Below are 26,551 nucleotides of genomic sequence, written 5' to 3'. Positions count from 1 at the left end.
GCCCCAATTGATTGGCCATGCTGACAGAAAAAACTGATAGGAATTGTAGTCCCTGAGCTATCCTGGAAACATAATGCTATATGAGGTAAGGAGAGCTGCAGAATGTGGGTTTTGTAGATATTGCTAAATGTTTCTCACACCAGTTATTTCATTTCACTCTCTGGGCACCAATCTTCAATGTGCTTCTCCTAATATAGTTTGAATTGCTTCTGAATGTTTATGTTTGTTATCTCTGAAAAGTGTGTGGAAAGCCAGCCAGTATTTCCTTCTGGGTGAGAGAACACCTTCCCTGTTGCCCATCCAATAAATTTCTTATTTACCTTGACACTTGGATTGTTAAAAAGTATTAACATACCTTCCTCTTTCCAATAGATTGATTTAATTTCGCTATCTGCCACCTGGCTCCACTTTAAGATAGATGTACACTACGGTTACTCTGTGGTGTGGATTGTTAACCTTTAGCAGGTCCTACAATAAAGACAGGCATTGTGTTTTGATGCAGTTGAGAGAAGGGATAAAAAGTCACACAAGTTAGAAAAGAATACCAAACACTCGCAAACAAAAGCCAAATAGTAAATTGATTTTTCTAACTTGAAGTATCTAAGCATTACATTCGTGAGGAAACTGTATGCAGACTGGGCTCAAAACGTTACACAAACTTCTCTGAATGGGAAGTAAGATTACATAGACATTTTTCTGCAGTTTAGTAATTCAGACTGGGAAAAAGTTCCTTGTAGATTGCATACACTGTCTGGAAAAACTTACTGCCCACCTTATTGCTGATGTAGCCTAGAGTTAAATGACTGGGCTGAGGTCTGCAAAGTTTTAGTTCGAAACTCACTTCAGCCACAAATCCATAATTACCATGTGGCAGTAATACCAGTCTATCTTACTGGGCAATGGTAGAGACCCTGTTTGGATGACGTGTGAAACACTGAACATTTGAGATGCATGAAGTATGACTTTATGCTGAAATTGTACAGCTTTTTAAACACTCAGATTCCCTTCTATAATACCGTCAATACTCAAAATCTACCTGGCTACGCTTCACTGCAAACCCAACACATTCATACAGAACGCTGTTACCAGCTGCCTTGATAAAAACCTTCACTCATCAACCTTCAAACGTTCCTTTAAAAAGTGACCAAAAATATCTTCCCTCTAAAATACTTAATTTTATTAGTGAAATGGTACCAAAGATAACAAGTATACATTCTTTGCTCTATTCTACTTACACATCATAAATATGACAGCTGCTGTTCCAGGACACAATCTTTCACAGTCTTTCGTAGATTTGTCATTCCTCTATAACCAGAATAAGCTGTTTGCCAGCCAACTGCATGTGGCTTAAACATCACAAAAATGACTGTCCTTACTTTACATGGTAAAGCATTCACAAAAGTTTTAATGTACATAAAGGCCAAAGGAGGAAGAGGACACACCCTTAGATCACAATAAAGGGGGCAATTAAAGCCGCGACACAATAAACCTAGGTTTTATTGTCTTATCACTCAACTTTCATTTGTCCTTTCACCATAAAATGTTTACATTTCTAGAACTATTTTAATTGGGAAATCACAGATTGAAAACAAGTCATTTATGCTACTTGGCCTTTGTTAAGATTGAAATAATTATTTCCTGTGAAGTAAGGCAATGTGATTATATTGTTTTCAAATACAGGTCTTGATTTTCGTGTAAGGCTGGGGTCTTTCTGACACCGCTCTTCCAAAAAATGAAAGCGAGAGGGTTGCATCTACCCACGTGCTGTTCTCGGAAGGGACGTTTCCCAACAAGCAAAATGGACTCTGTTCCATTCCCATCCTGTTAAACAACGGGTACCAGAGATTATTAAAAATGTTAGGGGTGTTCAAATTACGACAAATGCAAAGGGCACCTTTGGCAGTAACGTTAGATATTCTTTCCAATCCACAGCCCAGGTAAGATGAAATACTTTTATTCAGAACTCTTTAGCTCACTGACTTGGCATACTGAAGCGGCATACAGTACAGCAATGTATAGAACAACTGAATTGTGCCTATCTTACAAGTACCCTTGAACATTGATTTCCACTGCGCCATTTTCCCCACTTAAAACAAATCAACGTACTACTGACCAACCAACCCAAGGATTGAAAAGGCTGACAGACCTCTCAAATTCTGATCCAGACAATCAAGAAGGATTCAAAGAAAGACGGGATTACAAAGCGCACATTTCCTGAAATCAGGACTCTGCGTTTCAAAGAAGGCACTAAAACGTCAGCTTGTGCTCTCATGTCTCAGTTTGAAAGCAAACATTTATTTTTCATCACAGGTATCTGTCCTATCTGCATGTGCTGAGCACGCTGCACTGCAGTTCAAAAAAACAAAAACCAGTTGTTCAGAGATTACTACACAGATGTGCTTATAGCTGGAAGAATGGAAATCCAGTATTAAAATGGCCGTTCTTTCTAGAATCAGAACATTAGCATGCATTGACTGACTACTAGTAAGAGAAAGACTTTCGATCGATTTGTAAAGAAGTTTCTTAAAATATAAAAAAAGAAAAAAGTCACAAGCAACAAAAGGAAAGAATCGCTGCTAGCTTTTGTGGGCATGAACACAATAACTGTAAAACTGTGGTGTTAGATTAAAACTGTTCAGCACTGTCATTTACAACGATAAAGGAAGCATGTGTGTTTCTGCACCATTTTCAAGCACGTTATCAAAACAGGTCACATGGAGTTTGGTTTAAAAACCCACAAAGTGAAACATGAAATTTATTAAGCTACCAATATTTTATCAACGTCCAGTGCAACACCAGCAGATTACAGACTTCCACTTATTTGTAACAGCTGACAGCCAATCTTCTCGCCATAGAAACACAAGAACTCCTACAAATGACCAGATGTGAAACCACTGGCTTTTGTCACAACATATGATATTAGTCACTGCTGCTTCTCGCTTGTCTTCAAAGACTGCCAGCCCATCAGAAAAACTGGAAGAACTGGTAGCACAACAGGACGTGTCCGATTTGATTGCTCGGTATTGTTTCTCTTCATTTGGGACACTGGGGTGGGGACAGAAAAATCTTTGCATTTCCTTCCACAGATGGGTCAGAGGTCCAGTCAATACTTTATACGTCCTCTGTTTTAACCGAGAGGTTTTCTTCATTTGGTTGACAGTTCCCGTTCTGCTGTAGATTGACTTCTTCCGCTACTTCTGTATTCTCCTCCTCGGCTTTGACAGTTTCAGAATTCTGATTCTCTTTACTCAGATCTTTATCCTATACCAAAATATAAAGGATGGTGAGTATAAAGAGAGAGAGAGTATAAGCATTAACTCTCTCAAGTGATATACTGGAAAAACTATACACAGGCCCATTATGCATAGAACGTTTACCTCAGAGCTCTTCAGTGAGCAGTTGGCTTGTGGAGAGGTCTCCTTGCCATTCTGGGCTTCCCCCAAAGCTAGCTTGCTGGTCTCAATGGGCCTCTGCAGCTTTTCCTGGTTCTCTAAACTCCACCCATCAACTCCTCTTAAAGGAACAGATCTCATCACACTCATAGTGACAAGATAAAGGGCTTTGTTAAAGCCCTTTAAAATTGCATTTATATCGATATACCTGTGATAGCAGCTTTATCAATATTGTAGCCCCTTTCCCAACACAACCCCCTCCCCCAAAAAAGGAAGAGGCAAAGCCAATCTCTAGACCACATGCTGCTGAAGGGGACCATGAGCTAGATCCCTCTCCCTTCCCTTCCACACACACACACACACACTCACTCTCTCTCTCTCTCTCTCTCTCTCTCTTCCTGCTGCTCCTGCAGTACTTGAAGATGGATAAGCTCATCAAAAGTTTTAACAGCCTGAAATATAGAATCTATCCATAATTTTTATATTTAAAATTATAAAACTATATAAAAATGTAAATTGTTTTTATGTTTTTGACTGTTTGTCACCTTGGGGATCCCAGGTTGCATGGGAAGGCTGCATAAAAAAGTTTTAATTAAGTAGTCCCCAGTCTGCCTGCAATGGCAAAGATTCTCAGAGAGCTGCTGAGCACCATAAAGGCATTTTGTGACATTGGAATAACAGCATGCAACTTTTTTTGGTGGGCAGAACAGGAGAAAACACTCAGAGGGCCAGTGAAAAACTGCATGTGTCCAGTGAGGGAGGGAGGTCTCTCTCTCTCTCTCACTCACTCACAGTGGCTCTCACCTTCAACGTTGTGGTTTTCTCAGACTTTTCTTTAACATCTTTGTCTTTGCTGCTCTTCTTCTTGGATATAGAGCGCTCCCTCTCTCTTCTGTCGTTACTTGAGTCTCGTTCTCGCTTTTTGTCTTTCTTGTTTCTGGTTTTAAAAAGAGAATAATTATGTTATTTATGAGAAATATGTATGTCGCTTAAGACACTCACAGCCCTATCCAAAGAGCAGCAGCTCCATCCTGCCATTCCCAAGGGGCTTTCCGGCAGCATGTGTAGTAATGCACTGCCCACCCAGCAGCACCGTGGTAGAACGTTGGGACGCCAACGGACCTACGGCCTTGCCGGTCGCACCGCACCCTCACTCTTCATCCCCCCATGAGTCACGGGTCATGAACTGTCTGGCTCAATCACCGGGCGCAGAGACAATGGTCTTGCCCCCAGGTGAGGATTAGGCTCAGACGCTTACGCTCCTTTCCGCACGTAGCCAGGTGAGATCATGCATCACATGATGATCTCCCGACCTCCCGCCTCCCGCTCTCCCGGAACTCCCCCCGGTCCTCCCTCCTACACGCCCCCGATAGAATAACAATAAAAGGTGCCAGGAACCGGCATGCGGGAGACTCGCTAGGAGCACGGACCTCCGGTCTCCCGCTGCTGGCGATCTCCACCAGATGTTATCTCCGCGTCTCGTCTCGTTCTTGCGCTGACCACGTGGGTCGACTACAGCATGGAGGCAAAAAGCACAAAAAAGCCTCCCCACTGCAGGAAAGCCCCCAGTGAACTTAATGGAGTTCCGCCACCAAAAAGGCAGCCAAAGCTCTGGCTGCTGGCATAACAGAAGCCACAGCCAGGTGGGAGCTGACTAGTGTTGGCTCCTCCCTTCAGCCATACTTCCGGAGCACCACTGCTATTCCGGCAGGGGCACAAGGACACTGCTGCAGTGCTCAGTGCCACATTCCACTATCGTGGACGCCTGCAAAAGCCATGTGTGCTCCAGGGAAGGCAAATCCACCAGGGAAGTTGTGCACCACTCCCAGCGGTAGGTTTGCTCCCTCCCTCCCTGGCTATCAGATGAGGAGCAAAGTACCACCATTACTATGTACAAGTAACTGTTGATCATCCTTCGGCAGCTTCTACTATCAGGTCTCAACTCAAAGCTTACACCAAAACCCCTGAGCTACAAGCTCTATTTGTAAAAAAAAAACTGTAAAAAAACCCAGGGAAAACTATTTTTAAAAGTACAAACGAATCATGTTCTGAAAAACAATTGGTCACAACTTATTCAGGCAGTCAGTTCCAGTGACACAGTTCTCTTTGGGTGTATCGTTGTTCCCAAAACAATGGTCCATGGTTCCCAAAACTATGGTGGACTGCTATATTCTTCCAGGGATCTGGGAGACATACTATCAGGACACCTCTGATGAAAGTGGACATTCGAGCCAAAATATAGAAAACTTACCAATGCAGACATCTGTGACGGGGACAGAGATTAAGAATTTTGTAGGCCAACTAAAACTAGGGAAGGTCCCAGGGAAAGATCTAATTCCCACAGCAGCCATTAAAAACAATGTGGACTTTTGGCCCCCCATTCTCACTTCACTCTTTACTTGTGTTGATACCTATGGGCACACTGCCAATGATTGGAGGCTTGTAATCAGTGACTCAATACACAAAAAGAAAAGGAATGATGACCCAGCTAATTATAGACCAATTAGCCTTCTCAACATAATCCGCAAACTCTATGCAAGACATTTATAATGGAAATTCCAGGACTGGCTGGAACAAGAAAACATACCTCTCTCACAGCACAACTTCCCTGTATGCTGCCTTTATAGATTTTAAAGCAGCTTTTGATTCTGTATCTTGAGCGAAACTGTGGGGAAAACTGGAGGCCTCCTCACTTGACCAACACCTGCTCTAGCTAATATGCATGTTGCATAAAGGAAACTCGCTCCCAAGTTTAATGTAACCTCCAGCGTTACTGAAATGGGGAAAGGTGTTAAGAACGGTGTATATTGGCCCCACTTCTACATTAACAACATCGTGGGCCATCTTCATAACTTGAACTTTCATCCCCAATATTTTCTGGAAGACTCATTTCTATCCTGCTTCATGCAAACGATGTAGTAATCCTTTTAGGAACGCCTACTGGCCTTAAAGGCTCTAGCATTGTACTGTACTGAGGACAAATTACAATGATCAGAAAACACAAAATCATGGCATTTGCCAAAATATCCAAGTTTAATTCATGGAGCATGACAGTCATTAAACCTGAGCAGCTTTCCTGCTTTATATATCTGGGGTAATCCTATACTCTGCTAGTAGCAAAAAAGCTGATGGGGACTATAAGGAAAACTCCTTACTGGGAGAGACAATGTTCTTGTGGAACACAGAAACAATAGAACATGTGTTTCTGCAATGTTAGTACTAAAAACTAAAAACTAGTTTTATTTGACCACTGCTGCCTAGATTCCCAGGTCACACAGGTCAATTTTATATTTCTCTACTGCTTAAAGATACCAACCTTAATATAACGTATGGTGGTGTCAGGTTTTGTGAAGCGGTACTTCAAGTACATTACAGGATGGTCTGTGCTATAAAACGGGTTTAATGAATACTAGTAAAGAGCACTGTGATCTTATAATTATGGCCGTTTATCTGCCAATTTTACTGCTCTCTTATGCCATGTTTCCTTTCGATATTGATGGTTTTATCCCATTCCATTTATGTCCCTATATCTTTTTGTGTTCCTAATTTTCTTCTGCCGGTAGATTCTTCTCGATATATATTTTCAGTTTTATACATTTTATCCGTTGTATTGTATTTACCTTATGTTGGTCTCGATTGATACTACTGCATTTTACTAAGTTCTAATTCAGCCTTTGTATTTCTATGTCATTTCTCATACAACTTTAACTGCAATTTTTCAGATTCTGTAATCCAACCTTGTTACACTATTTACGTAAAACTGATTCTATTGCACTGTTTTGATTTTTGCAGTGTGCCTTCAGTATCATTGAGAAAAGCAGATTAGAAATAAAGTATGCCTGTTGCAAGATAATAAATAGTGCAGGCGAATGCATCGGTTTGGCTGGATTGACTTAAGTGCAAGAGTGGGCACTATTTGGGGTTTGCTATTTTATCTTTGGTTTTAGTTGGGGATGTTTTAACCACTATTGTAAGCCCCCTTAGACCAAAAGGAAAGGTGGAAACTAAATGCTTCAATAAGTAAATAAATATCTGCAAGCCAATTGCAACTGAGAGAAAGTTCTCTTGGTAACAGCCTGGACTTTGTTTCTCCATTTGCAGTGCTCTTCCCACAGCCTACTTCCCCAAGAGGAATTCCACTCAGAGCTGGCAAGGTCACTTCTTCCAAAAGAGGAATCAGTTTTTATATCCTGCTTTTCTCCTTTTAAGGAGACTCAAAGGGGCTTACAAACTCCTTTCCCTTCCTCTCCCTAAAACAGGCACTTAGTGAGGTAAATGGGGTTGATTTGTGAGAGAACTGCGACTAGTCCAAGGTCATCCAGCAGGCTTCATGTGCAGAATCAGATCTGGTTCTCCAGACTAGGTTCTACCCCTTTTAACTACTGCACCACACTGGCTCTCAGTGGCTTTCAATGAACCAGTCTCATTTCCATCTTACCTGGATTCAGCGTTAGCTTGGTCTCCTTCCTTATTCACCTGGCCATGGCATTGAAGAAATGGCCAGGAACTAAGACAGTTGCTTCCAGGTGGGAGCAACAATGCCCAACTCCAAAGCCATGACCAACTTCACTAAATGGTCTCACATAAATATATGGCAGAACAGGGAAAAGGACGGAACCCTTGGCTACCTCATATATCAGTTCTCATGTTTTCTATTTCTCTTTATATTGTCACCATATTCGTACTAGTCAAATGGGTATCATGAAGGTAGACGGAGTCTTATATACTGTAACGATCTTGTGTGTCTGTGCAGTTTGAGAACTAGATTTATATATGAAGGACAGCTACCTCCTTGGAGATGGTGACCGTGAAGATTTCCTTTTCGTGGCTTTGGATGGTCTTGGAGACTTTGAGGGACTTCGGCTTTTCCTCTTTCGTCTGTCCCTGAAGAAATTTCAGTAAAGGTTAACCAAACCCAATCACATTTGATTATTTCACAAGGAAAATAATACTTGTAACTATTTGTCTAACCCAAGTAGTGAATAGCAATGACCTAGTCCACTGTGTGTCTGAATCATCTTCTGTGCTACACCAGATGTGTACAACAGCATTATAGCCAGGGATACTTATAGCCAAGGATACATTTTGAAAAGGAGCCAATTCCAAAAGAGAAGAAAAAAGCTATTTGTAGGTATTATTGCCATGGTTCTTCATGAACAAAGAACACCATTGTGATGACTTTTAAGAACTTTCTGTTGCAGTTACCCTAAATATCAGGAGGAAGCTAAGTGTTTTCAATTAGGTGATAGCAATAATATACTAAAATTGCACTAATTTTTGTCTAACACTGAATAACTTAGGCTGCAATTAATCAGATTGTGACCACTGTGTTCTATGCATTAGGAGTTTTAGCTCCAGGATCTATTAGCCAGCAGAGTTAAACACTGCTCGTTCTTTAAAAAGATGGAAAATCATGAGAGACTAGTAAATTTGCTTTAAGGATTCACCTGGTGAGAAACAGGTGATGGTTGAAATTAACTAGACTGTTTTCAGTACAGAAAATTGCATGACGGGGCCATTTATTAAAAATTAATGCAGTGAGTTTCCAAAAAACATTATCAATTCCTGCACAATAACTCTCAACAGACACAGATGGTAGGAGCCAAAGTAGAGGAAGATCACGCCAAAATTTTATGCAGTGTTCCAACATAAAATCAATTCAAACCCAATAGATCAGGTAGACTGGGCTTAACATCTTTTGAGAATCTCATGGGAGGGACACACACACACGCACCACGCACGCACGCACGCACGCACGCACACACTTTCAAACCTCTTCTGACAGATAATTTTTTAAGCCTATGGAGTTTTGCAATCTTTAGGTAACTAGTGTTAAAGCTCAAAACTGTTTTTTAGACCAACAAGCCACAGAATATGCAAACAGAGAATGCAATTTTATATCATGCAACAGGCAATAATTTTGCCATTTGCATGGTTTTCATCTTGAGAAGACAGAAAAATTCCCAACAAATAAAAATGTAAGGCTGGCAGGTTGAAATGAACTTATGTAGCAAATTTCATTCATTTTTTTGCTGGGGAGGGGGGAATGAGTGTGGGCTGAAAACAAAGAAGACAGTCCTGGAGAAGACCACCCATTGGAAGTCCCTGGATAATCTCTACCCCAATGACTGGGAAGTGCCATCCTCAGCCCCCCATTTTGGGACAAAAAGGAAAAATGTCTGAGCCATGAGAAAAGACATGAGTTAGTACAAATCTCCAGAAGATCTGTGGGAGTCAAGATCACGGGACCTGAAACAAGATGACTATACATGGTCATCAGAATAGTGAAGGTGGAGAGAAGGAAAAATTGACTATAAACATTCCCCAAGAGATCTTCTCTCCTGATAATCAGTATCGATACCTTATGAAACGGTGTGCGAAGGCAGATTATGTGAAAGGCCACTTGTCAACATTCGATACAAAAAAAGTGTTGTGGTCTGGCAAGCAATATCAGGGGCTAACTCACACCCGTAGCAGCCATGCAGCTGCCTCAGTAGTGACTGGGCTGCACCTGCACATAGGTAAAGTCTATATGAAGCAGTAGATGGTGCCCAAGTGTCTACTGGATAACTTCCTCCCTCCTTCCCCTCCCTTGTATGCCATCCCTCCCTTCCCCCTCCCCTCTCTCCACAAGAGTGGGTGGTCCATGTCCAGATGCTGGACCCCCTCCCCTTCCTTCCCTCCCTTGCATGCCACCCCTCCCTCCCTCCTTTCACATGCACAATTCAGATATAAGTCCCAAAACAATGTTATGGGGCCTACCAGCTCCCTTAGGGCTGGCTCAAACAGTCTATACAAAAGCCTGGATCTCCCTAGGGATTTGGCCATGAACTGGCCTAGTAGTTGTCCCTCATCTGTTCCCCTACCCCTCCCAAAAATAAAGCTGGTGAGAATGGCAAAATTCTATGTTTTAAGTTCTATGACCATTCCCAGAAGGTAAAAAACTACCCACTGGGCTCAGAAACAAACCAAAACAGGAAAGTGATCCCTAGCTTTCAGAAATAAAACCAACCAATCAACGAAACGAGACATTAAATTATAGGGGGAAAAGTCAGACCTGCTGGAACTGCGTGACCTTCTTGATGAACTATAGCTTCTGGGAGGGGTCTTTGATCTCTTCTCCTTCTTTCTTCTGTCATCTCTCTCTCTTTCCCTCTCCTTTTCTCTTGTCTTCTCTTTCTCCTTCTCTCCCTCCTTATCCTTCTCTTTTTCACTGATTTTCCCCTCAACTTTGTCTTTCTCCTGAGCCTTTCCTTTTTCCTCCTCTTTTTCTTTTACTTGTTCACTGCCATCTTTCTCCTTGTCTTTGTCTTTTTCCATCTCCCTCTCTTTATCTTTTCCACCTTCTTTTTCGAGGTCCTCTAGCTTGTCTTTTTCTGCAGCTAAAACTTTCTCCTTGTCTTTTTCCCGTTCCTTCTCTCTAACCCTGTCCTTTTCCTTCTCTCTATCCTTGTCTTTCTCTTTTGCACGGTCCTTGTCTCTATCTTTGGTTTTTTCCTTGTCTCGCTCTCGATCTCTGCTCCTATCCTTGTCTCTGCTTCTTTCTTTGTCTTTGTCCCTCTCCCGATCCTTCTCTTTTTCCTTATCTCGGTCTTTCTCTCTGATCTTTTCCTTTTCTCTCATTTTCTCCTTCTCTTTCTTCTTCTCTCTGCAAACAGAAAGCATTTGTTAATCTGTGAACTCACCCAGTGTCCACTATAATTTAATCAAGCACCAAAGGAAGGGAATCTGTAGAATTGCTGCCCTCACCTGAAATGAGATCTATTTTTTCAAGAAAGGGTGAAAATAAAACCCTGCCTGGATTACAAGTAAACCACAATTTTGATTTTCTATTCAGTAGGATTTTATCCTACTCAGGATTTGTCTGATATCATCAAGTGCCTATACCAGCAGCATAACTACAAGAACCTCACCGAGAACGGGAACGGCTTCTGGATCTTCGTCGTTCTTTAGATTTTGAACGCTTTCTGGTCGGGGTTCTGGAGCGGCGCCTCTCCTTCTGACTTGAGCGTGATCTGTCACGGGATCTAGTCCTATAGCATGTAAGAGTAGATAATACAAATTATATGAATTAAATATTTATAAATTCATAAAAGACATTTTATAATGTGCACTTGGTAGCCCAAAGAACTTGCCCCAATTTTTGAATGGGGAAAAATTTGAATGATTAATAACTAAAAATGTAACACAAAATCAGGCTGTAAGAGTCAAGCAGTGATGAAGCTGAAAAAAAGTTATTTGAGAATAGGAACAAGCTGACAGAAATGTAGTTTATTAGTTGTAAAATACAGGCCAAAAGGATACCTTTCAATCATATCAATGAAAAAATGAGTATACAGAGGTTCCAAGGAAACTGAATTTCAGCCCCTCTTCTGCCCTGAATTTCCAAACAGGTTTGCAAAATGGCAGTCAACATTAAATATGTAGATATGTAACCATACTGAAATGAGGTTCATTATAAATTTGCCATATGGTAGCCACGTGCAGTTACTTCAGAAGTATCAATATCTTCATGATTGACTTTAGCAATTATTAATAATACTGCCACACAGATAGCCATGTTAGTCTGTTGCAGTAAAATAAAGGCACCTTAAAGACCAACAAAATATATTCTAGCAGAACCTTTTGCAAGCCCTTCATCAGATCCATCGGATTCACAAAAATTTATGCTGGGATAAATTTTGTTAATCTTTGACAAAAGATTGCCACTGACCTTCTTTATTAACTGTCCTGAAGATATACATAGGGACAGTCTCTAATTTAATCTTCAATTAGGAAACTTTGGTACATAGGTGGAGGATGTATCAAATTTAGTACTGGACACAGCAATATAAAACTATCTGGAGAACTTAAACAATTAAGTTACCAATTGCAAAAAACATGTTACTACTTCTACAAAACCCATAGAAAAACAACTCAACTTTAAGGAAGTATGCCCTTCGCAACAACTAATGGCCCACATATTACACTAATCTTACTGTGGTGCCATAGTAATGTATGTGACAGATGTGACACAAGATATGTCAGTTTGAAAGGTGCAGGTCTGCCTGTAGACCAGAGTGTTTAGATTTAGAGTGAAAAAGAAAATGTCTTAGGAACAGGGAGGCAACCTGATTGGATGTGGTATCCTGCACTTTGATTGGTTTAAAAACTTGGTGACAGAGGGAGGAGGATAACTCCCTGATGAAAACAATCTGAGAGGCTTTTGGATCTGAATGTCTATAAGTGAACAACTATCTGCCTTTACTGTGCCAAACATAACCTCTCTGATGAGAGCAGTTCAATGTGTATGACTGGTTCTACTGGTATCAGCCTGAGCTGACTGAGAGCAAATTATACACAGACTGAGAGAACTGGTGGAAGGTTATTTAGGGGCCCAAGCTGAGGTGGCCATATATATAACCAGGGAGGAACAGATGTTCCAGAGAGGGAAAAAGAATTCCTGGGATCAGTTTGATGTACTAGGTTTTCCTTTGTTTTCCTCAAGAGTGTATTTTTGTTTAAGTTTAGGATTCTAACTGTGGGAAGCCTATATGAGGGTACTCTGATGAAGTACCTGGCCTGTGTTACACCCAGCGTTTGATATCCTTAAGCCAGAACTTCTTGTGTAACTGTACCATCTAAGCAACATCTCAATAACATCTATGCAAACTGAAACTGAATAAGGATCAAGAAGTCTGTGCCTGAATACCAAAAACTGATATTTAAGTCAAAGCTCTCTTGTATATATACTTAGTTCTCCTGGCTATATCTTTCTTTCTTTCTTTCCCTCCCTCCAAGTCATTTATCTCCTATTCCCATCACCTCTCCGTTAAATAAATCTTTTATTCAGGTTTATTTGAATTTCCCTTTATATTGTATTGTATTGTATTATATTATATTTATTATATTATATTATTATATTAAAAACAGACTACCTTTCAGGGAAAACTTCAGGGAAAGTTACAGGGCTGAGGAAATCTTACAAGCCTGGTCAGACAGTGGTTATCCTGCCTCAGTGAATTGAAAAGGTGAAGGGGGTCACTCGCAATATAACTCTAGCAACGAATAAACATTTTGTTTTGTATTTTTTACTGCACACCTACTACACTTCTTTCAGCAAGAGCTGTGTCAGTGGTTTATTCAGTTCCCAACATTAAGAAATCTGTGCTACTATTCTATACTTTACTATTTCTAGAAGATCTGTTGAGTTCTCCCTTTTTTATTACACTTCAGCTGCTGGACATGAACTAAAGAATAGGAACACCAGGTACCACTGAGCTTCTTTATTAACAGTTCTGGACCTGTTAATTTTCAACATGATACTATCAGCCAAGAACATGTTATCTTGCATATTCATGACAGAGATCCATAGTCTGAAATGCTGTGCTGGTGTCCAGCAAGCATAGCAGCAAAATGTGAAAAACTAGATGGATAAAGCCTGCTTAAACATCACATTTAAACCAGTCTGGAAGGAAGCAGCTGAGGTAGCAAAGATAGACGCTTTCCTAAAGTTTCTCTTGCTATTTGTACAACAGGCATTAAACACACCTTTGCTGGAATCTGGAACAATAACCCATACATTTAATTCTAATCACCTATTTTTTCACCAGAAAGGAAATACTTGTAAAACAATGGAGTGCATTTGTTTTAAATATTTAACAAGAAAAAAACCTAAATAAATGAAGCCTAGTACTGAAGAAAAAAAGTTTGTTAAATAAAATGAGTCTATAGCAGAATAAAAATTATTAAATCATTTTAACTGACAACCCAAATCTAATTGTTTTGTTTTTATTTTGCATTGTCAAAAGTTTAATAACCCACGCTACATTACCCCCAACTACCCACCTATCCAAATGAATATGTAAGTATGTAATTATGTATGTATTTATATTTACATGAAAACACAACCTGGTCCTAGGAGTTCATCACATATACTTATTTCTCCTGGATAAAATGAGAAACAAGGGTAACATTGACCAACTCACACTCTTACATTACATCTTGTCCCCTCTGCCATTTCTATACTTTTCTGCTTCACTTAAATAGCAATGATAGAACAAAGCATCCTGTTTGGACTTGTAAACCTCTCACAATCCCATCCTGACATATGAACATGAAAGTAAAGATTCTATCTTAATTCTGTAGATGTTCTGCTTTCGTTTTTATTATTCCAGTATACCAAGGTAGCTGCAAATTTTTTATGAACAGACCCATTTGCTTCAAACTTTTATTTTTCTGGTCTTTTTCAAAATCATTAATAATCTCCACATTAAAATTCACAGTCAACAGAATAAAACAGCAATGTGGCCTAAACTTTCTTGCCCTACAATTGAATTCCTCTAGTTTTTGATAAGTATTAGTTTGCTGAAATTTATTTCAGCTTCTGTCAGTCCCTGGCAGTGTGCAAAAAACCACTCTTTAAGGTATGCTTACTGAAAACACATTGCAATTTTTAAAAGGTACATCTAATTTAAGTGGGGGGCATTTCTAACCTTTCTAGAATTCCCAGTTCAATTGTATAAGCACTCACTCCAGTTCCTATTCAAGTATACGTTTCCGCAACCTCCCGTGTTTGGGGACACATCAATCAGCCTTATTTCCAGCCACTTTCTCTTCTGGCCTCGTTTTCCATGTCTGAAGAAGTACTCAGTTCTATCACTCTAGCTCAAGAACAATCCCTTTTCTTTCTTAGTTCTTGCCTACTGCCTGTGCTGGGCTCTCAAGTAGAGATAATATGAATGGCCAGCAGACATCTGTACTGATCTTATTCTCCATTCTGCCTGGGAAGGAAGTCAGGATTGAAATCCCTTGAGAGGGAGACTTTTGGCAAAGGGACCAAGGGACTGGACTGATCAAGCCCACTACCATGAGGAGACAATAAACGGCAGACAATCATGTGGACAATTATATTGAAATGACGATTTCCCTGTGCCTATGGGAGGATCAAAACTGGAGAGGCTTACTAGAGTCAAACAGAAGTTGTGAAAAGAACACTGACTAAGCCACATTCTGTCCCCTGGAGCACAGACTCTAGGTCTTGGAGCTGGACTACTGGCCAATAATAATCTTGTTAGGCATGATTTCAGAAAGGCTTCTCAAGGGTTTCTGAGACTACTGAGTGTGCCAGAATTCCCTAGGCTTGATATAACAAAACATTTAAATTCATTTAGAAATTGGGGGTGAGAAGGAATATCCTTGGGCTTATGAAGAGTGCAAGTCCACAGTTCCAAGTGCGCTCTAAAGATCATTTATTTCAGAATTTGGCAAATTGCACCTAGAAATCTCACTGTGGCAACTAGTATGCTCAGCAATTATTTTACTGCAGCAAATTCTCAGTGGATGTATGAAATGTGGGGTGCAATCAATTTTTCTATTGGTGAAAAAAAGAAAGGGTCCCTTTTAACCACCCTTTTAACCCTTTATTCCACCTTTGACTGGTGAGGTGGCCGGATGACTCAAGAGTCCTGAAATAACTCACTGGGCAGAGTGATGGGGAAACAGCTCCCATGCCAGAGAGATAACAGAGCACAACAAACTGCCTAGTTCGGGTGGGGGCAAATCCCCCTCCAGTGGGCCCACGCTGAAGGAAAAGCCCTCCCCAGGGCACTTATTTCAGCGGACGGGTAAAATCTGCTGGTGCCAAGCCGCTGTGGCACCCTGCAATGTCTGGCTGTGGTGTTCCATTTGACTAAGTTGTAATTATCTGTTAACCTGGACCAAGTGATTGGCCTTGAGAAACAAGACACCTAAAATCTAAGGCTAAAAGGCTTTTTATTTTACTGTTACATTTACACTATCTATATTATTATACAGAAAGAAAAGATCAATTACCTCTCCCCCAAAGAAGTTTCACATATGGCAAATTTAAAATATTTTTACCTGCGATTTGAGCACGATCTTTTCCTTCGAGATTTTGAACTAGACCTGGATTCTGAACGTGAATGGGAGCGCGATCGACCATCTTTTCTTTCACTGCTCTTTCCAGACTCTGAGAGAAAAAACGACTTTGCAGTGTAAGCTCAGAATATTTAAAGATCCCAGCTAACAATCTGGCACAAGTGGAATGTACCACATATATTGCAAGGGGCCTACTCTCTGCACATCTTCCTTCTTTGCAAAAATCCTTCAGAAACATCCAAGAAAGTCATTGCATATATTCGTTGAGTGCAGCCATCCTGCAGCAGTACACATAAACCAGATAATTATAAACAGCTAGCTAAATAAGGAATGGGATTTATGTTGCTGCCACAATGCACAAGATTAAAACATGTTATTTTGGCAAAATTCAATTTAGAGATAAACACACAAATTCTGAGACAGTCCGAAAAGATACTCAGAAATGCCATTACTTAGCACTGCGTTTTATTGTCAAAGCACTACTTAACAATCCAACAGTTTAGGTAAGCAACTCTGAAAGGTAAGGCTTAGCCTACAGACCCGATTCCTCAGCAGCATGTTAGAGGAAAATAGTAGTATTTTTTTTAAAAAAATTCCTTCTATTCATTTAATACATGAAGCAATATACTGGTTAATTCTTTGGGTATAGTCTTCACTCAAAAGTTAGTCAGATGGCAGCTATCCTTATGTTCAATAATTTTCTCATGAACTGTTTACTTGTGTCATTTAAATTCGCCTGAAAAACTCCAGCCAACCAAACCAAGAAACAATACCGACTGGATATTGGACAATAGAAGATATTTCTGAATCTAGAACCACCTTTTTTTACATAAGACACACTAATTAATTGAATGAAAATGAAATCAGAATCTCAGGTTATAAAGTGTCCAGCCCTGTGAAAGATGGCTAAGGAAATCACAAATTGGTTAGACTGACCTGACTTTTTATTGACCTAATTCATACTACAGTAAAATAATCTGCCATTTCATCAACACATAGCAACTTAATGGCTTGTCCTTGTGTGTAATTGTATGAGCAATTCTGCAGAATGTCCACAAACCACTTAGCATGTTTTGTAAAGAGAAGGGAGGTTGATGTGTTGGAAGCTGGGTGGGACGAGGTTCTGAGATAAGGTAAGAAGCAATGAGTTTAAAGGAGAGAGGGGGAGAGAGAGAATGCCCAAGAGAAAATGGGTTACAGTACACAGGGACTTGGTAATAGGAAGTGCCAGCATGAAGAGGGGTTACAAAACTCCATAATCTGCACTCTGCACCAGTGAGCCCTAATGAGGCAACACAGGGTAATCACAACGCCCACCACTAGATTTCGTAGTGCCCACATCTCCCCCACACCCAAAGCTATTTATTCATTTCACTGGGCTTACAGGCCTCCCTTCCCTGTTACAGCCGCAGGCTCAAGGTGGCTTACAGTAATCAAACCAATATACTAAAAACAACAATTGCAATACTAGTCCTGGCAACTTAATTTCCAATAAAAATCAGTCAGAGGGGAATAAATTAAAGATAAGAGATATATGACCAATAAACCAAGCACAAAGAAAAACAAAATAAAAGAGAAAAAGGAAGGGGAAAGGAGGACAGAGAAGGGGAAGGGAGGCCAACCAGTTCAATACTGGGACAGCCCTCAACCACAGGTCTGGCAGAACAGCTCCATCTTATAGGCCCTGTGAAACCATATTGATGTAATTTCTGAGGTTTAAATCATTGTGACAAACATGAGAAATTACTTTAATTAACATCTGGATATTAAAATAGGTCTTCCGAAAGTCTGTATATATAGTTTATCCTAACTTTGTGTCTTCGGATTTTTAATAGCGGTATTGTTTATGATACGAACATACTGTATGCAGAACTATTTATGCCTAATAAAGGTTTACTGTTACTTATAGGCCCTGTGAAACTGTAACAGGTCTTTCATGGCCCGGTATTCACTGGAAAGTGTGTTCCACCAGGCCAAGGGCAGAACTGAAAAAGCTACAGCCCTGGTTGAGGACAGATGGACAGTTTTTGAGCCAGGGACCACCTGTAAATTGGTACTTGCAGAGCGAGAGCCCTTTGTATTGGGAGAGGCAGTCCCATAGATACCACCACTTAGGGCTTTAAAGAATAGTACCAGAACCTTGAACCTGATCCAGTACTCTACCTGGAGCCAATACAGCTGATGGAGCACCATTTGGAAATGTGCCCATCACAGTGTCTCTGTGTGGAGCTGTGCAGCTGAAGTTTCCAGAGCAGTCTCAAGGGAAGCCCCGTGTAGAGTGAGTTGCAGTAATCTAGTCGTAAGGTGACAATTGGATGAGACAGGTAGTGTGCCAGCTGCCTAGCCTAGTGAAGATACAAAAACACCAGCCTGGCAAGAAGACATCCTACATCAACCCCAAAGTCTTGACAGCCAGTTTAGGTGTTAAACTGCACACCAAAGCAAATGGACAATCTTGACTTTCCTCCATGCCTTACTGAAGCAGGCAGTGCTTCAGAATATCCTTGCAGAAACACCTGCCACCATCCAGGAATACATCCTGTTTTGTGCCTCCATGGCAGTCATTTTGTGCTGGAGCCTGCAGATCAACAGGGATCCCTGTGCTACAAAGTAAAATAGTTTTTAGATTTAAAGGAACTTTGACAATAAAAATCAGTGCCATCAGGCTGTAAAACAACACCAACTTAATCTTAAAAGTACTGTCACAAAATTGATGAGCCTTAAAAAAAAATTATTGTATTATGTCAAGACAGCCTTCCTTTATTTTATTTTTCAAATGCTCTTCAAAGTATACAACAGGATTCACCCTGGTGGAGATACCTTTCTTACAAATGCAAGTGAAATCCTACCTGGTTCAATGGCTGCAGATATAAAAGACTGAGCTTCCCGCACTCTCTTCATCACTTCTTCCAGCTCCTTAGCAGCAGCTTGTGCTGTCATTTCAGGAGGCTTCACTATTGCATTATTGGAGTGGTTAATTCTAAATCAAATGTGCAGATTTCATTTAGCTTGTACACTGTATAATCTCAAAGCAAGACTCAGTTAAACATAAGGAAAAGGTGCAGACTTCATGCTCCAATAGCTTATCTATTCTTTTACGGACCGATCATCAGTGTTATGGTGCCATGGACTCAGGGGGTGGCAAGCACACATATTCAAACCAGCAATTCAGAATGGATTTCAATTGCGTCCAAAGACACATTTTGTATTTTTTACTGTTCACTTTACTGGAGGGGTGTGTGTGTGTCAGCCTCTTTCATTTGCTTCCTTTGGTTTCATTGGCCATTTCATAATTGGTCTATTTTTTAGTCTGTAAGCCGTCTGCCAGTTTTGTTATTTTAATCTAATGTATAACAGCTGGAGCTCGAGAAACATTATAAGCATGAAACAGAAGTACCTTGTCAGCTGCCAACATTAGATCTCAGTTCATAGAGAAATGACTTTGTTTCCACTGAATGCCTACATTTAGGTTTACAACAATTAATGCCTAACTGTGCTCACCTTTTACAAATTTCATCAATTAGAATGGCAAAAAATACACTAATATTTTAATCTTCTTGCCTGAATTTTTTCCTTACGTAAGAAATGGTACTGTTTCTTAAAGAAAGCTTGCTGACTTCAGCCCATGACTTTTAGCAATAAGAAGAATTTGGATGTATACCCCCCCCTTCTCTCCTATAGGAGACTTAAAAGGGCTTACAATCCCCTTTCCCTTCCCCCCTCACAACAAACACCCTGTGAGGTGGGTGAGGCTGAGAGAGTTCCGAAGAACTGTGACTAGCCCAAGGTCACCCAGCTGGCATGTGTTGGAGTGCACAGGCTAATCTGAATTCCCCAGATAAGCCTCCACAGCTCAAGCGGCAGAACAGGGAATCAAACCAGGTTCCTCCAGATTAGAATGCACCTTCTCTTAACCACTATGCAACTGCTGCTCCTACAGCTGCTCCTCAGATACTATTATTGTAGTGTTGAAGGCGTTTATGGCTGGAATAGTTGCTGTAGTTTCTCCAGAGTGTGGCTGTCGTCTGGTAGTTTAAGCTCCTAATATTTTGACTGCATCATTGGCTGGTATTTTCGAGGCATGTCGCGGAAAGATGCATATCTCTGTGGCACAACACGGGGCTAAAACTACCTGACCGTGGCCACACGGCATGGAAAACCCACAACAGCCAAATCTCTTCCTCACTTTTCACAAGGGGCTTCTGTTTTGAAGATGCAAGCCGGACAGTGGAATATCGTGCAATACATGAAGCATTTGTTAGGAATAGATGTCTTAAACAGTCACGACCTCTGGACATGGACAGGAACTGATCACCAGAGCAAGGGCACTGAGATCTATTACAAGGCAAACGCAGGAGCGTGCACAGAGGATGCTGTTGAAGGTGATGTGGCATAAACTTCCATTTGCTTAACACTAAATGGGGGGAATCTGTAGGCCTTACACACATTGCCACATCTATCTTCACGACTCAGAAGGGACATGTATTCTGTTCCATAGCCAAGAGGATACTGAGGAACAGTGACTTGCTCAAAGCTACCTGACATGGTGACGGGGAAAGAATCAGGACTCTGAAATTGAGTAAAGGTTTGCAGGCAGAAGGTGCCACATTCACAGTGCAATCCTAAGCAGAGGTACACCCCTTCTGAGCCCAAAGACAACAATGGGCTTACAAGGCTGGTACCCTTATGATTGCACAGAACTGCCAGGATCTCAGACAGCATGCCAAAGAAAAGGCAAAGATCCTGGAGGAGCTGTCACCAATTTCAAGTAGACAATACTGAACTACATGGACCAAGACCAGACTCAGTACAGGGCAGTTTTATATGATCCACCTACACTGATTGAGATTTCATGTGAACCTTTTTCAACAAATACAGACATTATTAAGTTCTTTACTGATAGTAAATAGATTAAGGCACTATTAAGAATGCAGATATACAGCTGTACACCATTACAAACACAGGCTTACCTAAAAGCCAAATGCCTTACAAGTTTCACCTATATTAAAATTAAAATATTAAAAAAATAAAATTAAAAAATAAAATATCCTTCAAAAGCTACATTCTTTGCCAAAAACAAATTCACATCTTTACCATATAGCCACTTGCTGTGATTGACAAAATTGCTATACTGAACACTACCACAGTGTAGGTTTTATTTGCACACAAAACCAATTATTTTTGACAGCATTTATGCAGTTTCTTACTTCAGTGGCCTGTCTCCAAACACAACACCATTAAAGGCAAGGGCTCGAGGTACAGAATTTTGGTCAGCAAATTCCACAAATGCAAAGCGTGTTGGCTGAGTCTCGTCTCCGGCCATCCGTACAAACTTGACTTCTCCAACTTGCTTAAAAAACTCAAGCAGTTGATCAGCTGTAGTAGTCTAGAGGAAGAGATGCCAGTGGAAGTCAATTCACAAATGCACACGTATGAGCCTATCTCTTGTTTCTATTTGTTGGTCACACTGTGCTTCCAGCATCCCATCTTCTCTCTATCAGTGGAGTAAGCATGCTACTGTGACACTACTATTTCTGCCTCAGTTGGAGATAAGAAAATAAAAGGTGACTCCAAAGCCACCACTATTTGGAATAGGGGTCAGGTTGCCTATACACCACTTCCTTTATGGTAGGTGCCAAATCATTTAGGAAGAGTTTAAATAGGGTGGGCACCCAAATGCATCCTTGCTTGACTCCTTGCTAAACAGGTATTTTAGATGATGACAACTCATTATCACACTGAACTTGACAAGATGTATTGTGAAAGAGAGCTTGGATCAAAAACAGGCGTCTGTCCTCAATTCCCATTCTAACTAACTTTTCCCATAAAAAGTCTCTGTTGGCAAAAGGCTTCACGTAAATCAATCAATCAATCAATAAAATAAATCAATAAAAGCTGCATAAAAGGGGACCTTTTTATTCTTATATTTATATATTAAACTGTTTAAAATAATACAATGGTCTCGAGTAGACTTTCCCTGTTGGAAACCGACCTGTTTGCTGCCTGTAATATCATTTGCCATGATCCAATCTGTACGCTTTCCTAAAAGGTACATGGCATAGAGTGTCCCTGCCACAGGGAAAATACTTATTGGCCTATATTATCCCAGTTTTTGAAAACTGGAACAGTAATAGAATTACTCCAAGGGGGAAGGATTCAACCATTGTGATTAATTACAGAAAATAAGGATGCAAGAATGGGAAGCCACCAGTTTTGAGAGGTTGTAAATAATTCAGGTAAAAGTGCATCGGGTCTAGCAGCTTAATGTCTTTTAAGTTGGCTATTAAGTGGTTCAATCGCTTGAATAGTCACTGGGGTCCAGGGATTGGCCAGTTGTTGATTCCAATGGTCATGGATAACAGTATTATAATTATACCAGATAAATATACCAGATATCACTCAGGATACAATCTGGGTTAACCCTATCTGGCCCTAGGTCTCTGGAAATTTCAGAACTTCCTAGTGTCCTTCTCATGGACAGCCTGAATCAACAGATTCCAGCAATGACTGACAAGAAACAAACAGTTAGTTTACAGCTGTAGGGACAACTGTTCTTTCAAGCAAAAATCCTGGGCCCATGATTTACCATTGAGGTTTTCTAATTCCCCATAATTTATCAATCTGTTGAAGAGTAGATCCAAGTAAAGGTCTATTTCCTATTCAATTGGCTGCTGCAACTCCATAGAGGAACAGAAGGGAGAATTGAGCTCAACCTGTAGAGTTGTGCACACACGTGAAGAAGGCTTTGAGATGTTTTCTCTTTCCACAAGGGCAGTAATAGCCTCCACTGGGGTACTGTTCTGAATTGATTCCTCGAGAACTAAGTTATCTACAATGGGCATTATTCGATTGGAGGTGCTATTCTCTTATATTCTCCTCCAAAATCTCGCTTCCTGTCCACTGGTTGCCCATCTCAGTTTCCATAAACGATGTGTCATTACTTTGCATCAAATCAGCATCCTGTAATTTGTCCATACATCGATCCTGATTATCAACTAGTGCCCTCTTGATCAGGGGAACAATATTTAAATTAGAAAAGACTCAAGTGGGTATTACTCCTTTGGACCTAAGTTTGGAGGAGTATCTCAATAAGTAAGTGGACACCTTTGTGGATTTAAACACCAATATAATTCTTTGATAAAAATAATTAGAATGTAAACTCCCCAAGTCATGAATTGCAACTACGTCCAAAAAGTTTAAATTCTTTTTCAACAGGGTGCCTAAATGATGTTTAGCAAGGTCTAAGGCAGGGGTAGGGAACTTTAACACTCAAAGAGCCATTTGGACCCGTTTTCCACGGGAAAAGAAAACACTTGGAGCTGCAAATAATTTTTGACATTTAAAATAAAGATAACACTATATATATATATATATATATATATATATATATATATATATATATATATATATATATATATATATATATATATATATATATATATATATATATATATATATATATATATATATATATATATATATATATATATATATATATATATATACCTTTTACCTTTTACTCCGCTCATTTCTGAGAAGCGCATGGATGCGCCTGCCCTGCTGCCCGCAGGGCGGGCAGTGATGAAGCCGGCGGCTCGGCCTCGCCGGCCACCGGGAAAGTGCCCACCCCGCTCCAACGGGGCGGGCGAGAGGGGGAGCCCGCAGCAGTTGGTGGGCAGTTGGTGCGCCTGCCCTGCTGCCTGCAGGGCGGGCAAGGATGGGGCCGGTGGCTCAGCTCGTGGAGCCACAGTGCAAGGGCAGAAGAGCCACATGCGGCTCTCGAGCCGCAGGTTCCCTACCCCTGGTCTAAGGAGTCCCATACAGGGTGTTGTCCCCTATAATTAAACATATTGAGGCAGATTTTATTCCCTTCAAGGACAAGCTGCTGTTTGTTCAGTAAATCTTCCACAATATATCTTTGTTTGTAGGAGGGGTCGGAATCAGTTTTATAACCTTATTCAGTTTGAAAACAATATCCCTCAGATCTTCAAAAATAATCTTCAAGGTATTTGCTTTTAGATTGCAAAGGTTGGACACTCCTGCACTATTTTCATCAGTCTGTCCGGTGTCCGAGCAGATATTCTGCCTGGCTCTTTAAGATCTTTTTCCTTATTACTGTCACACTCCACAACAATTAGGTCGTTAGTAGTTTTTCCAGGGGCCTTTTCACATGCCTCACATTTCAAGGGAGCAAAATTATTTGCCAAAGTTACTTCACTCTCTTTCAAGTCACGCCTTAGTGATAAATCCTTCCCGGTTCCTTAGAGATCCCCTATTTTAAGCTGCTTAGCACACAAGGGAAAGCTTGATGCCTCCTGTTCACGCTCTTCTTATGACCAATACTTTAAGTGGGATGACTGACTCCAATCAAAGCAGTATAGAATAATAGACTTTGCAGTCAGATACTCTTAGCAAAATTAATAAAACTTAACTTAGCAAGGGAAGATTGAAGAGCTGTCGCAACCTTATCAGCCGGAACCGGACCCGACCCCCCAAACCTGCTGAAGAGCTGATGTTTTTGAAGGAACTGTCATGTTTTAAAATGAACATTAAGAATCAATATTCATCAAAGCATTTGGGAGGCAGAGATATATCACCTCCACAAGTACAGATATGCATAGAGCCATTTCTCTCTCTGTTTCCTCAAATACGTGCAGCCATGCGATGTCCTGTAAGTTGGGAAAAAGGCTAAACTTTTCTCAGTTTGTTCAGTTTGCATACAGTCCAATGAACATAATATCAGGAAAGGTTAACATACCAATGTTCTTGGGGGTTTTGGAGTTCACAACTGCCAAGCCTCAGAATAACAAAAAAATAAACCACATGTTTCATTAATGTATCTATCGTTTACCTGCGAGTTCAAGTTTCCAACGTACACAGTTCTCCTAATTTCATCAATCTTGGAAGGATCCACATTGCCCATAATGGGTGGCTGGGGTATGTCTCCAATGGCTGTAATGTTATGGTCCAGTGCTGCTGCAGGTATAGCTCCCAGGGGGCTAAGGGAAACACTGAGCTGAAAAACAGAGCATATATTTTACAGCTTATCTTTTGACATTATGAATCAATACATAATCCAGAGAACTTCAAAATATTCAGATCAATGGCGCTGGAAGGACTCAAAATTCCCTGGGCCCATTTTTTTTTAAAAAAAAGATTGATTGCATTTTTTATCAACTACACACAACACTTGAAATAATACACCTCAAAACTCTACAGTGAACCAGTCACCTTAACATTAAAAACTACATGAAAAGCAAAAAATAACTACTTCACTTCTCACAGAAAACCAAGTGCTAAATTTATCTTTAATATTGTATTACCATTAATATCTAGATCAGCCTTTTAGATGAAAACAGCTATTCAATTATTATTCCATGTCATATAAAGCACAAACATAATGTAACTTTATTTCTCTAACTTATTTCTCAGATTTAAGGGCAATTTACATAAAAATTCTCCAAACTTTCCTTATCCTTCAAACCCACAAAATAAATGCTTAAACCTATCTGACAATCATCTTATTGACAAGTGTCTAGCATTCTAGTCTGTTTTGCTCACTTTTATCTACATTTCAACTGTTTCACTAGATGTTTTTAAATAAATTATTTAATTTTTTAAAATAAAATTCTTTGGCACTTGCTGCAGAAGTGATTTTCTATAGCTGTCCTTTGTATGTAATGATTCCTCCTTCCCATTTAAGTCAAGTGAATCTTATCTGTTTCTCCCTCAGCGTGTCCACTAGAAAAGTATAGTCCTTTCGCTTCTGCAGGACTTTCATAGAATTTCCTTCATAATGATGCTGTCTTTGTCATCCATCTTAATTGCTGATTTCCGACGAGCCTCCATAATTTGATCTGCAGAGTGTTTTTGCATAGAAGACAACAATATCTCTACAAAGTCCCTGTGATTTTGGATTTTAATCTGCACACTTCTTCAATCTTTGCAGCCATCTCTTCATCTAGTATCATCATAAATTTGGCCAAAGCTGAGGAAATTTTCTTTTTAAGATTCTTTTGTGTAGGGTCTCATCACTCTGCAACTTTCCTCAGTCTTAAGACTAGAGGTGTAGCTGGGCCAGAGTGCGCCCAGTGCACACTCTGGCTTTTTTGCCCCCCCCATGGCCCCCCTCACCGTGGCGCCCCCTTCCCGTGCTTCCCCCCTACACTTATTTTAGCAAATTGAGCAGGCTGGAGAACAGGCCTGCCTGTTTCCCTTCCAGGCTGCAAAAGACCTGGTGGGAACTACATTTCCCAGGAGACCCTGGGAAATGTAGTTCC

At 40.4% G+C, this 26,551-nt stretch overlaps 1 protein-coding gene across 2 annotated transcripts in view; it reads right to left on the bottom strand.

The window, feature by feature from the left end:
* Nucleotides 1–1,155: 1,155 nt before the first annotated feature.
* Nucleotides 1,156–26,551, bottom strand: part of SREK1 (splicing regulatory glutamic acid and lysine rich protein 1) — a 40,366-nt gene continuing 14,970 nt past the window's right edge. For both annotated transcript variants that reach the window (XM_048504690.1, XM_048504691.1), the window contains 9 exons: nt 25,123–25,287; nt 21,479–21,657; nt 19,121–19,251; nt 16,254–16,362; nt 11,306–11,425; nt 10,450–11,040; nt 8,181–8,276; nt 4,197–4,329; nt 1,156–3,261 (listed from right to left, as the gene is read on the bottom strand). In XM_048504690.1, the coding sequence (XP_048360647.1) occupies nt 3,112–3,261; nt 4,197–4,329; nt 8,181–8,276; nt 10,450–11,040; nt 11,306–11,425; nt 16,254–16,362; nt 19,121–19,251; nt 21,479–21,657; nt 25,123–25,287 (1,674 nt within the window). In that variant the 3' untranslated portion in view covers nt 1,156–3,111. The remainder of the gene's footprint in view (nt 3,262–4,196; nt 4,330–8,180; nt 8,277–10,449; nt 11,041–11,305; nt 11,426–16,253; nt 16,363–19,120; nt 19,252–21,478; nt 21,658–25,122; nt 25,288–26,551) is intronic.

Source organism: Sphaerodactylus townsendi, linkage group LG07 (assembly GCF_021028975.2).
Source record: "Sphaerodactylus townsendi isolate TG3544 linkage group LG07, MPM_Stown_v2.3, whole genome shotgun sequence".
NCBI lineage: Eukaryota > Metazoa > Chordata > Lepidosauria > Squamata > Sphaerodactylidae > Sphaerodactylus > Sphaerodactylus townsendi.
This window is presented reverse-complemented; position numbering and strand designations above follow the sequence as displayed.